The 14,326-nt window shown below is 44.6% G+C and overlaps 6 protein-coding genes across 6 annotated transcripts; 5 read left to right on the plus strand and 1 right to left on the minus strand.

Annotated features, from left to right (window-relative positions):
* Window positions 1–269: 269 nt before the first annotated feature.
* Window positions 270–1,903, plus strand: LAJ45_07446 (uncharacterized protein; the record flags this gene model as incomplete). Its single annotated transcript, XM_046117004.1, has 2 exons — window positions 270–289; window positions 358–1,903. The coding sequence occupies 2 exons, from the start codon at window positions 270–272 to the stop codon at window positions 1,901–1,903; spliced, it is 1,566 nt and encodes a 521-aa protein (XP_045969649.1).
* Window positions 1,904–2,845: 942 nt separating this feature from the next.
* LAJ45_07447 (uncharacterized protein) lies at window positions 2,846–3,244 on the plus strand (the record flags this gene model as incomplete). The annotated part of the gene is made up of 3 exons (XM_046117005.1): window positions 2,846–2,860; window positions 2,920–2,935; window positions 3,000–3,244. 3 exons carry the CDS (start codon window positions 2,846–2,848, stop codon window positions 3,242–3,244), a joined length of 276 nt encoding a protein of 91 aa, XP_045969650.1.
* A 718-nt stretch (window positions 3,245–3,962) lies between these two features.
* LAJ45_07448 (uncharacterized protein) lies at window positions 3,963–6,078 on the plus strand (the record flags this gene model as incomplete). Its single annotated transcript, XM_046117006.1, has 6 exons — window positions 3,963–4,440; window positions 4,488–4,676; window positions 4,729–4,805; window positions 4,883–5,850; window positions 5,926–5,985; window positions 6,072–6,078. The coding sequence occupies 6 exons, from the start codon at window positions 3,963–3,965 to the stop codon at window positions 6,076–6,078; spliced, it is 1,779 nt and encodes a 592-aa protein (XP_045969651.1).
* A 623-nt stretch (window positions 6,079–6,701) lies between these two features.
* Window positions 6,702–8,394, minus strand: LAJ45_07449 (uncharacterized protein; the record flags this gene model as incomplete). Its single annotated transcript, XM_046117007.1, has 3 exons — window positions 6,702–7,716; window positions 8,028–8,126; window positions 8,192–8,394. The coding sequence occupies 3 exons, from the start codon at window positions 8,392–8,394 to the stop codon at window positions 6,702–6,704; spliced, it is 1,317 nt and encodes a 438-aa protein (XP_045969652.1).
* Window positions 8,395–9,081: 687 nt separating this feature from the next.
* Window positions 9,082–10,243, plus strand: LAJ45_07450 (uncharacterized protein; the record flags this gene model as incomplete). The annotated part of the gene is made up of 4 exons (XM_046117008.1): window positions 9,082–9,297; window positions 9,357–9,475; window positions 9,551–10,014; window positions 10,080–10,243. The coding sequence occupies 4 exons, from the start codon at window positions 9,082–9,084 to the stop codon at window positions 10,241–10,243; spliced, it is 963 nt and encodes a 320-aa protein (XP_045969653.1).
* A 532-nt stretch (window positions 10,244–10,775) lies between these two features.
* On the plus strand, window positions 10,776–14,028 carry LAJ45_07451 (uncharacterized protein; the record flags this gene model as incomplete). Its single annotated transcript, XM_046117009.1, has 12 exons — window positions 10,776–10,867; window positions 10,929–10,956; window positions 11,020–11,050; window positions 11,111–11,305; window positions 11,367–11,844; window positions 12,130–12,220; window positions 12,322–12,497; window positions 12,558–12,749; window positions 12,823–13,008; window positions 13,069–13,306; window positions 13,371–13,547; window positions 13,606–14,028. 12 exons carry the CDS (start codon window positions 10,776–10,778, stop codon window positions 14,026–14,028), a joined length of 2,307 nt encoding a protein of 768 aa, XP_045969654.1.
* Between the last annotated feature and the right edge of the window lie 298 nt (window positions 14,029–14,326).

The raw sequence follows: 14,326 nt of genomic DNA on the forward strand, positions 1-14,326 counted from the left end.
ACAATAGCCCCTGAGTAGAAAGCCCGGGGTCATAGTAGATCGCGGGGTTGTTTTCTTTGTGGACCTGAGGTACATGTATGCATTGCTGAACAGAGTAGCCAGAGGTATCTCGATCCCCCTATCATTGACAAAAGAACAAAGAAATCTTTAGTCATATTATAAACTATCCGCTAAGCGAGATAGGTCTGAAGCGCCGCATATAACGAGAAATAATCCGAATAGACACTCTCAGATCTCTAGTCCTAAATATACTCATCCCTTCAAGAGCCATGGCTATAGGTACTACCAGGTAACCTCTTACACCTAGTCATAACTAAGCGAAATTAATATTTGGATACTGACAGTCATCGTCTATAGCTTTACCCAAAATCTTGGGCTCCTCGCCTCAGAAATTATTGAAGTAATCGCCGAATCTGGACAGGAATGCTTCCATGTCCACAGCTCTATATTTGCTGCGAAATCTAGAACTCTTCGTCGCGCCACAAAGGGTGTAAAGCGCCTTGACCTATCAAACTGGGACGGAAACACGGTTGCTCGCTTCCTCCAGTTCCTGTATATAGGGTCCTACCAGATACCCGAGTCTAGACTGATAGAAAGGAGCGAGGGAGACGAGAGCGTGGACGGAGAGATGAGCCCGAATACGGCCCAGCGCCGAAAGAACTCTGAGGTTGGGAATGCGTTGAATTTCCTATTGACCCACGCGAAGATATATACACTTGCGGCGTGCTACGACGTTGAAGAGCTTCGGGTCATATCTTTCAAGAACCTTCAAAGGGCGCTTGGAAGAATCGATGTGGGAGAGCAGACAGCTCGCGTGGTCGAAATGCTGGAGTATATCTATTCTCATACATCCTGTGGAGAACCCATACGAGAACTTGTGTCGAGGTTTTCTGCCGAAAACTTGCAAACTTTGCTAGGTCCGATAGACATGCACCTGTTACTGTATGAGGGTGGAGATTTTGCTGTTGAGTTGGTAGAAAATGTATCGAAGAGACTTAGTAGCGCCGAGAGAAAGCTGCGGGGAGTCGAGAGGAAGCTTTCGGCTGTGGTGAAGGGGTTGCAGAACTCGAAACCAGCACTAAGGTCTGTGCCAGTAGCGTCCCGAACTAGGTCTCAAAGTGCTAGGCCACGACAGTCCATGTCTACTGATCAGAGTTTATCGGGTAGTCAGACGTCGCAGACGACTTTGAATAATACCAGGATCAGTTGGTTCAATACGGACTTTTTATTTTGGGCGTTCTCTCGGTTCCCACACAAATCTTTTCGGATTACCCTAGGCGTCCTCATATCGGCCGCCACAATTACCAATGTAATCAACTACCAGTCGGAGACTATAAGCAGTACTACTTTCCAAAATCTTTGCAAACACTACTCTACGCGCTCCTGGGTCGATAGCGACATGTTGGCTGTGGGGAACCAACCACTTAAGGAAGCCTGTCTCGATCATGTGCCTGGTACACGGGTTCCCAAACCATATATATTAGCCTACAACGAAGTTTGGGTTCCTGAGATGTGTGAAATGACCTCATGGTTAGCACGTGGGGAGTATAATGTAAGTGGCAAGCGGTTTAGAGAGTATTGTAGGGATGTAGCTCGGCAAAAGTGGAGTAAAGCACATCAGGTTAACGAGGCGGCGGCGGGAGCTGTTGATACTTCTACGGGATCAGAAAATGCGGGCATGCCTACCGCTAAGAGTGTGCACAAAACCTTTTCTGAAGACGCCGAGCCTAGAGATATCATTTCTTTCATTACTCACCCAGTTTCACTTTTCGTGTTGCTTGTAGCTGGTTATTACAGCTACGTGCATCTCTTCGTTGTACATGTTGCAAGACCAAGCGGGATGGAATCAATTCCACGTCGACGTGGGTTCATATATCCAACTGATAGTCGGGATGCGATCTAGTTATACGTATCTTTATATATAAGTATTTGAAAAAGTTAGACTTGGTCTAATAGTTTTTCGTCCTTCCATTCCACGGCTCACGTGACACGAGTGATATTTCATGAACACAATACTTACTACAGTACTAGAGTGTAGCAAAAAGTGATAAGACAAATACACGTATTCACCGCAGCATTCACTTATCAGATTCTGATCACTTACCCTCAACACCCGGTACATCAAATTGAAGTTGCCTTCGCACAGGATAAATTTGAGATTTGAAGCTCTCCGAAAAGTCACTCTTGTCCAGTTGGTAACTTTTAGTAACAGCCTTAGAAATATATATGCACCGTAGTAGTGGGCGCGAGACGAGCCGAGACGAAGATTGGAAAATGTCTCGTCTTGTCATGTGGGTTTAGGACTGGGAAAGCTTTGGTGACCAGTATACATTATTAACAGATAAATATACAATTTTATAGCTTACATATAGTTAATAAGCCATATTTGCATTCAGAGCGTGTAGTTTTGAAATCTTACATACATGTATGAGCATGAAATAAGATTTAGGGTGTGCAGGGCAGTACTGACTGACTATGAATCTTTCTTTAACTCTGGTACCGTGTAGTAATCTGCTGCGCATCTACCACTTGCCATCCAGTGAGCCAGTCAATAGTAAGTTTTCAAAGCGCCTTCTTTCGTAGCATTCTTTTTTTTTGAGTATAATTGGCTCACAATACGCGGGACTTTACGCGTCACATCATATCACTCGGCATAATACGCCGAGTAATTGCTTGTAATCACTAATCTGCACGTGATTTCTCTTGGCATCCTCACGATCTTAACCCCACATCTCATGTCACATTATTGACAGGCATCCTAGAGTAGAAGACCTTCCGCGTCTGCCCTGTATATATCCTGAGAACCTCATCTTCCGAAAGTCACCTAATAAACCCGCACCTAAAGATGCAGGGCATAGAGGTTCGCATTCTTCTACCGTGTATCGCTGTTCTGCCATGTGACTAACCCAAGAGTTGTAGGGCACGACCCCAGGAAGTAAGCTCATTTGGAGTTCTCGTTACCGCTGATGGCTAACTGACTCGTCGGGCGTGTCTTATAGACGAATCACTCTTTGACTTGCTCGAGAAACTTGAGAGTTTGAGTGGGGAGACAGTTTCAAAGATCGATCAGGCAGAGGAGCGAGCAAGGGCTTTGAAGTTAGAGCTGGCATTAGTTAGGGCCGAGAATGTGAAGCTGAAAGAGGAGGCTGCAAAAAGGGATGAGGAGAATGAGAACTTAAGAAAGAGAAACGAGGAGTTATCAGCAAGAAATAAGGAACTGGAAGGCCGCGTGCCGAGCGGGTAGTTGAGTGGTAGATGGTTATAGGACCGGATGCGATACCTTACCAACATGCATTTTCGGAATCACTTGAATATAATGGATCAGATTTACATACATGTATACATATTACAGGTACAGGCTTGGGTGAATAGCTTATGATAACTGTTGCATGACGATACATCAGACTCTTTGTGGTATTTCGAGCCTCGCAATAGATAGAGATACCCCGCTTTATTGTGTGGCACAACCCAAGTGCCGGTGACATCACAAGCTGTCGTGAGGATAGCTATTTGGAGCTGTCATTAATATTTGATAAATTTGAAATCATTTCTTGTGGGGGCTGAGGAACAATGTACCGCAATAAAAGTATTTGTAGATTGGAAAGGCCACTGAACTGTACAACGGGACAAATGGCCATCGTAGGTAACCGGGTACGAGTCTTGACCCTTGTAAACTTTGTTTTGACCCCTTTCGAATCCCGAAAGCTACATCCACACTCTGCAGATAAGGAGATGGTTGCAGCGGCTCTTTTAGGCTCTACACGTCGTTAAGGCAACGAAGGAGTGAAACTTCCCAACTAATCCTTGGCATGCGCTTTCAAACAACGCGACGCGTTCCTGAATTAACCTCCGAAACCAACAACACACCCTCCCATTTCGAATTCTGGCATCCTATAAAAATATATAACAGCTTCACCGAAGAACGGAGAGGATTCCATTGATCACGTCCATAAGTTATAGTTATGCCCGTCACTCCAAGCAATCGCAAAGCCCACTCCGACAAACGCACGGCCATCTCTACAAGAAGCATAGACCCAGAGTCAAATTTACTCTCTCCTCCAAATCATAAAGCCCCTACTTCTACAAGTGCTGTCCACCCTTTCTTTACTCCTAGACGGAATCCTCTCCGGAAGGTCACATCAAGTGGCAGTAATTCAAGGGGACGAGGCCTCCCATCGCCCGAAGCATCACCATCTCACCGACAGTCTAAGAGATCACGTATATCAAAGTCTTTATTCGGCGAAAATGAACAACCAATATTTATAACACCTCTTATCGAAGATGCTGAGACCAGAGGGGGTACGGGGCTTGAACCAGGGCCTCCCCCACCATTACCAAAAAAAATCAAATCGACCTTTAGCAATAGGGTTTTGATGCGAAGCCTAGGCGGGTATGGGGTGTCATGGAGGGACCCAGGTCAACGGGGGTTTAGCTGCGCCGGTATGGGTCTCTTGATACGTCATCGGAGTATGCTAATGTGGCGGTAGATTGGAAAATGGAAGTGAGGGGATTTTACTCCAGGCCAGAAGATTCACATTCTGTCATAAATGAAGAAAATGTCCTTTCGCTGCCTCTTACGGTAAAAGCGTGCAATCGAAATTCGCTCGTTGCGGTTGGAGATGAATCTGGTGCTGTACGGTTAATTGAGTCCGCAAAAGATGAAGCACCCGGGTTCGGTACATCAACCAAACACCACTTCTTTAATAGGATTGTTCTGACACCTTGTAGGGAAAACTTACACCGGCATGAATTGCCATGACAACGCTGTTTTTGACATTTCGTTCTCCCCGGACGACTTTCAAATGGTGTGTAATATCATTTCCCCACCCCCTTTCATCCGATTTCCTATGTGCTTGACTCAATCATATTTACCATATTCTAGGCAACTGCATCCGGTGACCAGTCTGTCCGAATCTTTGATGTTCAGAAACAATTGTGCACTTCTGTTCTACAAGGTCATCGTAGTAGTATTAAACAAGTCGCATTCAATCCCCTCAACCCTTTCGTCCTTACTTCTTGCTCAAGGGATGGTAGCATCAATATCTGGGATACCCGCTGTGTTGGCATCCGCTCTGAAGACCTTATCATCCACAAGCCTGTCAACTCTATTGACCAAGCCCATACCCCTCTTACTACCCGGGGTAGGGGTGCCAAGAAGCGGGTTGACGTGAGTGTGACAGCGGTAACCTGGATTGAAGAACATAAGATTGCTTCGGCTTCAGAGTTGAATGCTGAGATTAAAGTGTGGGATATTCGGGCGACTCAGAAAAAAGGGAAGGCCGCAGTGGCTATTGACGCAAGCGCGTTGCCCACGCATCACAATAGGGCCTTTGGGTTAAATTCACTTACTTTGAGCCCTGATGGGGCCAGACTTTATAGTCTTTGCAGGGATGGTGTGATATATGCGTACAGTACCCAGCATCTCTCTAACGGCCCTATTCATGCATACACCCACCCTCGTCTGCATGCATCAACTTTCTATGTCAAAAGTGCAATCTCCCGCGACGGAAGGTTACTCTCAGCAGGCTCCTCAGATAACTGCCCGATCGTTTTCCCGACAGATGAACGCTACTTTGATCGATCACTGTATCCGCAATCGCACCCAGAGGACTCAAGGGCCGCAAGTGTCAGTAAGATTATGCCTGTGGGAAAGGGAGCAGCCTTAGTAAGGGGGTATGAAAAAGAGGTGATGGACCTTACCTGGACGATGGATGGCGATATGGTAGCAATTTCGGACGACTACCTAGCGAGATGTTGGAGGGTGGGAGAGAGAGGCGAAGAGGCGGAAAACATGAGGAGTGGAGGGGAGGAAGAAGGGCGAAGATGGGGTTGGGGCTGGTCAGAGGTGGAGTATGAAGAATAATGGCGAGTAAACAGGTGGCAGTAACTCGTCTCTAGACGAGTCGCCTATTAAATCGCCATAAGCTTGTCACATATTGTTGCAATCGAATCTCGATTGGAGAATACGTTTAGGACTGGCGTTTTGTATGCGTTCTATCTGGAAGTCTGAATCAGTTGGAAGTGGATAAAACTGACCATAAATGTATTCAATCCCGAACATTAATTATTAGGAACTGACCCGGTTTATTGATCAAAGACAAACAACCTGAAGCAACGATGTTCTTAAACCACCCTCATCGAAAAGCGTAGGATAATTACATATACAGTCACTTTTCAAAAAGAGTTCATGAATAGGAAAACGCATACACGTTCAGATAATAAATCACAAACACATTTCTTTTTATGTATGTACTGATGCTGGCTGTAAGAGTTGAATGGTTGGTGTGATGAACGTGGTTAACGCCAAGCCCGGTATGGGATGGAAGGATATCAGCGGAAGAGATATATATAACTCATGATGCTGGGGTGTAGGCTGACATTGGCTAGTAGTGGTCTTGGTCATGGAATATCACTCGCTCTTCTCACCGCTGTGTGCGGTGCCAGGGTGCTCGGTATTAGTGGCAATGCCTTTTGAGGGTTTATCTCTTGAATATATGGCCAGCTAGAGTACAATATTAAACCCTGAAATTGAATTCGCCTACTAGAAAATGCACAATCATCGACGCAGATTGCGAATATAAATAAACAACGCGGCCACCGAATCCATCAACCGAGAAGAGCCAACCAAAACCAACAACATCATAAGTATCTCACATAATAACCAAAATAACTACCAGTCACTGATTACCATCAACTACCGTTTAGAGGGTATATCTGAATCCCTTCCTGCGTCCATCAGTTCCAACTTCCTCGCTAGAACCTGGTGCAAAACCCTCTTCTCTATCAAGTTTGCGGTTCTCATGCTTCAACCAAGTCCTAAGCGTAATTGCAGTAATAGCACAAACGCCAGTAAATGTGGCTAAGACCAACCCGGCTTTCAGGTATCTGGGCTTGTCCGTACTCGGGTACAGGTAGCTAGTGAACAGGTGGGTGCAGTTGGCGATAGAATTGACCATGGCAAGTGCGGCAGCACGTTTGGCCTTTGGGCGAGGTATTGTTGATGAGACCCACGAGAGTGTGACATTGAAGGCACTGTAGACACCCATAGTCATGAGGAACATAGCGACATAACGACCAGCAGTGGTTTCCAGGGTCACAACGAGGATATTGCCAAGCATGGAGATTGTGAGAGGGATGGCAATATGGAAACAACGTTCATTAGTCTTTCCGGAGTGTAAGGAATTGCCGATGGAGGTGAAAAAGGCAAGAAAGTATGGAGGTGCGGTCAGGAGTAGTGTAATGATGTTGTTATATCCAAGAGTTTTCATGATGGTTGGGAAGAAGTAGGTGTATGCCATACCAACAAGGAGGGAAAGTTGGAGGAGAATGAGCATGTAGACCTTGGGATCTGCAAGAGCCATAAGCGCACCCTTCCAGATGGAGCTACCGTCGTCATCTTCGATGCCACCGGCTTCTTCAGTCAGGCGCCACACAGCGAATTCGCGTTCCTCGACGGTGAGCCATTTAGTTTTCTTAGGATAGTTAGGCAAAATGAAGCCAGCTGCGATAGCGATAAGGACTGTAATGCATCCTTCGATGATAAATAGCCATCTCCAAGCACGTAATCCACCAACACCTTCCATCTTGTCCAAAACACCTGCAGCAATCATTCCCCCGAAAGCATTGGAGAGAGTATTTCCGGCGTAAAGAAAGGCAATTCTCGGAGGAAGCTCAGCGCGAGCATACCATGAAGTCAGGAGTAGTAAAGCACCGGGGCTAATTAAGAGAAATACTGTTTAGTATTCTTTTTTAGAAGCCGAAGTAAAACAGGGGCTATCTCACAAGAAAGGGGCCTCAACGAAACCCAAAAAGAAACGAATAGACAGCACAGCACCGTAGGAGTGAGCAGCTGCCATAGAAGCAGACACCTAAAAACAGTAAAGTTAATATAATTTACCGATATTCTCTTCTTAGGATCACTTACACCTCCCCAAAGACACGCTGCGACTGAAAGATAAATACCCGGGCGAGGAAATTTAGACAATATCACGTTGGATGGAAATTGAAATAGCAGGTATCCAACATACATGATCATCAAAGACGTATTATATTGATGATCATCGAGGCCAATGTCGTCTTCCAAGCCGCCCAATCTAGCGTTGGTGAAGTTGTTACGGTCGAGGATACTGTATTGAATATATAAGATTAGCCATTGCTTTCCAAATACTAGTTTGCATGTGGCAAAATATACTTCAATAAGAATAATATGATTAAGGTAGGCATGAGCCTTGTATCCAATTTTCTAAGCATAGTTTTCTTAATTGCTTCCAATTCCTCCGGGGATTTGTTGACCAGGCATTCCGGTCTAGGAGTTTGATACTGCGACCCAATAATGTCTTCAACCATAACCTGGTTAGACTTTTCGATTCCCGACTTGGTGCTGGGGATAGACATTCTGATTTGCTGGATCTAGGGTCGACTGGCAGTTCCCTGTAGGTATTTGCTGTAGGGGTAATTATCTCTTGGCTTTGATACCGGACGGGTGGACAGCAAAAGGGGAACTGGGAATGTGAGATTATATAGAGCTTTTTTTTTTTTTGGTATTCAACCCGTTATTATATATTTTGAATGTAAATTTCTGCACGTACGCGCAAAAACGGCACGTTTTCAATTTTTTTCGAGCATTTCCGGTGTTTGGTGGCTTGCTCCAGGAAGCCGTTGATATGGGGTCACGGGAACGTGGGGAAACAAGGATTTACGCCTCTTTAGCGAAATGCGGAGGTTATCCGCTCCCTAGTCCATACCAATGCAATCCAGGACAAGAAGATTGGAAGTGGTGATCACTATTGATAAACGAATCCAGGAACTGTTCGTTTCGGAAATGCGGCTTTTCCGAGGTTTCGTTCCGGAAATGTCCCGGGATTCGGAAACATGCTCTCACAGGGATTGTCAATGCTGGGCCGGAATTCCATCTCAACCACTGCCTTGCGATCCGCCTAGAAACGATGAGACGGAGGTCCGGGAAGAAAAAATTATATAGATGTACTTAATTCCACGGTACTATGTTCATATACTTAAAAAGCTCACTCTTGCCTCCGCATTACTTGATCAACTATATACCACTTCAGATCGATAATAACAATGGCTCTCAACCGTACCTTTACTTTAAACACTGGAGCGCAGATTCCGGCCGTTGGTTTCGGAACTTGGCAAGCAAAACCCAACGAAGTTAGAATTGCCGTGGAAGCTGCCCTCCGTGCAGGGTATAGACATATCGACTGTGCTGCTATATATCGTAACGAAGTTGAAGTTGGTGAAGGAATAAAGGCTTCGGGCGTTAAAAGGGAAGATATATTTGTAAGTCCCCTTAAATTTTTTGATCTCTCAGCTTGACCTAATGATCCATGTAAATAAAGGTGACATCGAAGCTGTGGAATACTAAGCATCATCCTGACGATGTTGAAAATGCACTCGACCGGACATTGCAATGCTTGGGGACGGATTACTTAGACCTTTATCTAATGCACTGGCCATGGTAAGAGTTGGCTTATTCTATAGCTGAATGAAACATATTCCTAGAAGTCAAGTAGCTTATGTGTGATTTCAACAGCGCCTTTCGATCAGGAAGCGATTGGTTCCCTCTCGACAGTGAGGGCAAGTTCGAACTCAGTTCAGTAAGCTACATTGATTCGTGGAAAGCAATGGAGGCTCTTCTAGCGACTAAGAAAGTCAAAGCAATTGGTATTTCCAACTTTAATGAACGCAGAATCAACGATCTCCTCTCAAAATGCACCGTTGTCCCGGCAGTCAACCAGATAGAAGTCCACCCATACCTTCAACAGCCATCTCTCATGAAGCTTTGCAAAGAAAAGGGCATACTTATCGAAGCCTACTCGCCACTCGGGAATAATCAAACCGGTGAGCCGAGAACTGTTGATGATGCGAAGGTTCATGAATTGTCAAAGAGGCTAGGTAAAGATCGAGGCCAGATACTGGTTAGCTGGGGTGTTCAAAAAGGACATGTTGTGTTGCCCAAGAGCGTGACAAAATCGAGGATAGAGTCGAATTTTCAAGGTACATTCGATTCATCTATTCAAGTACCTTTATTTCTCCGGGGCTAATTTGTGGGGAAATTTTAGATTTCATAATCCCCGAAGCAGAGTTTAAGGAATTAAATACTTTAGAAAGACACAAAAGATTTAACTTCCCTGCTCATTGGGGTTATGATATTTTCGATGAGGCTGGTGATGAAAGGGTTAAGCAGGCGGCACTTGATTGGGCGGAGGCAAACAAGAAAGCCTAGTATCTTTAGACGGGTGTGTTAGCATTGGAATATTATGTTAGATCTGGCCGGCCTATAGGCTTCATTGTGGAGGAAATAAATTTATGTAGATAGCTAAAATGTATTTCACAATCTTTTTCGGAGTTATCACAATCAGATATATACGAATAAGAACTACATGCAAGCAGGTTCAAACAAACTTACCCAAAGTGAAGTGTTGGTCCCAAATATATCTGCAGGCACTTGTGATACCAAGATGTAAGAAGTGCCTTCAGTACTGTTGTCATTACCACGGGTGGTGTCAATTAACTGTATGCGGGGTGAACTCGGCTAGTGCACCCGAATAGACCCTGAACATGCCATGCAAAGTTATTCCGCACACGTGGGGGCAAAATAGCCGAAATATGACGAAGCTTAACTACATACCACGGATGAACCATCTGGCCAGTGCATCTCATCCCTTCTCCTTCCCCGCAATCTACTACACCACGAGTAGGTAACACTTCTTTTATTTTATTTTTAATTGTACGAACGAAGAAATAAGATGAGCAATATGGAGGACAGTACACGATCTCCTGGAAACATCGGGCCCCCACTAAAGAAAAGGCGAAGGAATGCTACTAGAGCTTGTGATCGTTGCAAGGAGTATATTCACCCATGAGCTCTCGGTATCAATTGATTGTGAAATTGATTTCGGTTTCTTTAGGAAAAAGTCGAAGTGCGATGGTACTCGAGTAAGGTTCAATCTTGATGTTGTTTGCCGCAATTCATTTAAATTCTGATAATCGACAAAACAGCCATGTACTCGATGTACTACCAGTGGGGAAAGTAAGTCCTAATTCCTTATATCCCTCGAGATAAGGTTGAAATTCTGATCTATTTCAAAAGCATGCTCCTATGAAAAACCATATCTCCGAGGCACTGTACCTGAGGTCCTACCTGCGAACCCTTCACAAAGTCAAAGCCCGACGTCTAGTACTGTTCGTGTCAAGTCTCAAGACCCGCAGGACCCTCAAGATTCCCATGACATCCATGATAGCCGTGATGAAAGCGTTGATGCAGTGCATCATGAGTCGTATCTCGGTAAGTAAATATGAAAGAGAGAATTCATCCTTATTATCGCCTTTTCTCATAAACGCGTTAGGATCCTCTTCAAATCTTGTATTTTCTGAAGCCGCCCACCTGCACTTATCCACCCCACCTTCTACATCATCCAACCTACGAGGTCCACGCGATAACAGCAATGAAGGCGAATATACCGGTAGTGACCTCCCACAAAGACGCATCACGAACAACAGAATCAGAAATCAGAACAATCAATTTTGGTTTTCTGAGCCTCCTTTTCCACAATTAAACCTTGCTATGTTCTCCCTTCCAACACGGGAGCAGGCATATCTATATTCAAGGTGGTACTTTGAGAACGCATCACCTACTTATCGGGTATTGCATCGGGCAAGCGTAGAGGCTATCATCGATGCTGGACTCTACGTAGGTGGCAATACGGATTGTAAGAAATTAGAGGATAGGTGTCTTTGTGCAATTGTCTTCATGGTTTGGGCTTTGGGATGCCAATATCCATTGGTTGAAAAAGAGGAGGACAAAGAGAAATACGGGAGAATGTCGTAAGTTCACCTTTTATAAACATGTCGGCATTCATCAAAACTTCGTGAAACTAGTGCGCAGCTAGCCGAACACCAAAGTTCGATGCAACCCAAGCCCACCGGGCCTTAGATGATAACCGAGGATATCAGAGTCCCATAAAACTGCTTGGTGCTTTTTTTGGTTCTTCTCTGGTTTATGGGTTGTGGGTGGGGGATCGGGTTTTGGAAATTCACCTGCACCGATTTCACGTTGTTTTGATGAATGCGTGTCAAACGATGGAACTAGAAGTTCTGATGAAGGTTCAGGATACAGTTCTATCAATGTGCACAACTTCAACTGGAAAAAGAAAAATCACAAATCGATAGACTTGCGGCACTACAGGCAAAATTACTCATGGTATAGGAACATATTCTCTATCCCGTCATACACGCCTTTTATGTTAATTAATTGATATTGAGAGATTTTTTTTTCTAACCCCATACCGCGCAAAAAAATAGTGTCTCTACCTCCTAACTAAATCTCGATTGAAAGCCTCGTGGGATCTTTTTGCGTCGGTAAAAAACATGGCAAACAGTCTGGACCTGAATCGAAGGGTACGACTCCGGAGCAATCTGGATGCTGTGCATTTGGAGTCACGAAGAAGAGCACTATGGGCAGTTTATACCCTGGATTCGTAGGCTTTTCCCTTTCTAAAATGCTTGAGCTAGTGAGCTATACTTATTAATTAAAATAGATATCTATGTACGATGCTAGGGAAAACATTAACTTGGGATGATAATGATGTGACAGAACAATATCCAAAATTAATAGACGATTCAAGATCAGCGTCAACTGATGTTGACTTAAACCCTGATGTCGATGAAGCCGAATTTGATGATGGAGATTGCGCGCCATCTTTGATGCATGCACCTATTGCTCACGCAAAGTAGGTACATAAACGGAATGAAAATTGCTGATATTTTCTCTGTTCATGATTCTGACAGGGTCAATTATGTTAGACTAGCACGCATAGTACGCTCGACACTTCGAACGCTCTACAATGACCGACAGAAGTCCGAAGAGGATGATTTAGAGGAGATGGCGGTGGTTGATGGTCTTGCGGCGAAGATTGCAGATTGGGAAAACTCACTGCCGGGCTTTCTCAAAGTAAAAGCCCCTGGAAGTTTGTTATTGATATACGCACGGTATAAGATCAATACTCATATAAAAAATTTAAACGAACTGTCATTTAATTGAATTTACAGACAATCGGCGGTAATACAGCTTGCACATGCGCATGCTTTGATTATGATATACCGACCTTTCTTACCACTCTCTGGGATTACAAGCTCACCTACTTCTTCGATTGCCACAAACGGTTCTGGAGGGCCACGAAGTCCAAGAGTCAAAGTCTATCAGGATTGCTGCCTGGATGCCGCATTAAAAGTGTGGAATTTGGTTTCTGGTTTGGCCAAAAAGCGTTCCATCTCTTCGCCTTTTTGGGTAAATAATATTCATTTTGTCTTTTATGCTACAAACGCATTCCATCAGACCTAACGATAACCAGTTTTCAGCATATGTTACATTTTGTGCGGCAACAGTCATGTTGGTTTATGCTGCACAAAATCCGGACTCTAGCAAGAGGAGAACGGCACTAAAAGCTGCAGAGAGATGTTGCTCTATTGAGAAAATGCTTGCCGGAGAAAACAACAAGATGGCTCAGAGGTATGCATCTGCATTGGAGGTATGTGGTTTTTTACTTCTTAAGTTTTGGTTCTATTCTCATTGTTGGAAACGAACAGGGTCTATTGCGACAAGTCAAGGGTAGGCTAGAATTGGTAGATCGTGATAATGCGAGTGTGAGGGAAACTATCAACAACATTAGGACCACATTAGACATGACCATTCAACCACTACAGCCCTTTGAACCCACTGAACACCAATCGAATTCACAACCACCGTCATCATCCCGTACAGTTCCACCGCACTCACAGTTTTCTCCTGCCTTTTCCGAATCATCAATTTTTCCAATACACGACCCTAAACAATCAAATTTGAACGATCAAACGGGTATGACGGAATTATGGGGTGGCAATGGCATAGAATATGGGGACATGGGTGACATTATTCTGCAAGGGCTCGGAGAAGACTCCACATTTCAAGGATTGGATGCAACAGTGAGCGGAGGTTATCTCTTTGGCTGGCCAGATGGGCCACTCTACTAGGCGCTGAGTTAGGCCCGGGTTGTGTAGATAAAATTTGTAATTAATTGATCATGAGAGTATTATGTGTGTACCTTATAATTCGATGTTATTTACCGAGAGTTTACCGACCAAAATCAAGCTTTTTTGCGCGAATCAGTATCCCGGGTCGGGGGGTTGATTGCCACCCGGTCCAGGGGGATGTTGTGTTCCTGAATTTCTCTAGGGCCGTATTTCCGGACCGGAGGTGTGGCATTTCCGGAGAGTACCGGAAAAGAACCCAACCCAATTGGTTGTGAATCCGCAACGACCCCCATCTTCC

Source organism: Morchella importuna, assembly GCF_003444635.1.
Source record: "Morchella importuna strain M04M26 chromosome Unknown Morimp01GS024, whole genome shotgun sequence".
NCBI classification, from domain to species: domain Eukaryota; kingdom Fungi; phylum Ascomycota; class Pezizomycetes; order Pezizales; family Morchellaceae; genus Morchella; species Morchella importuna.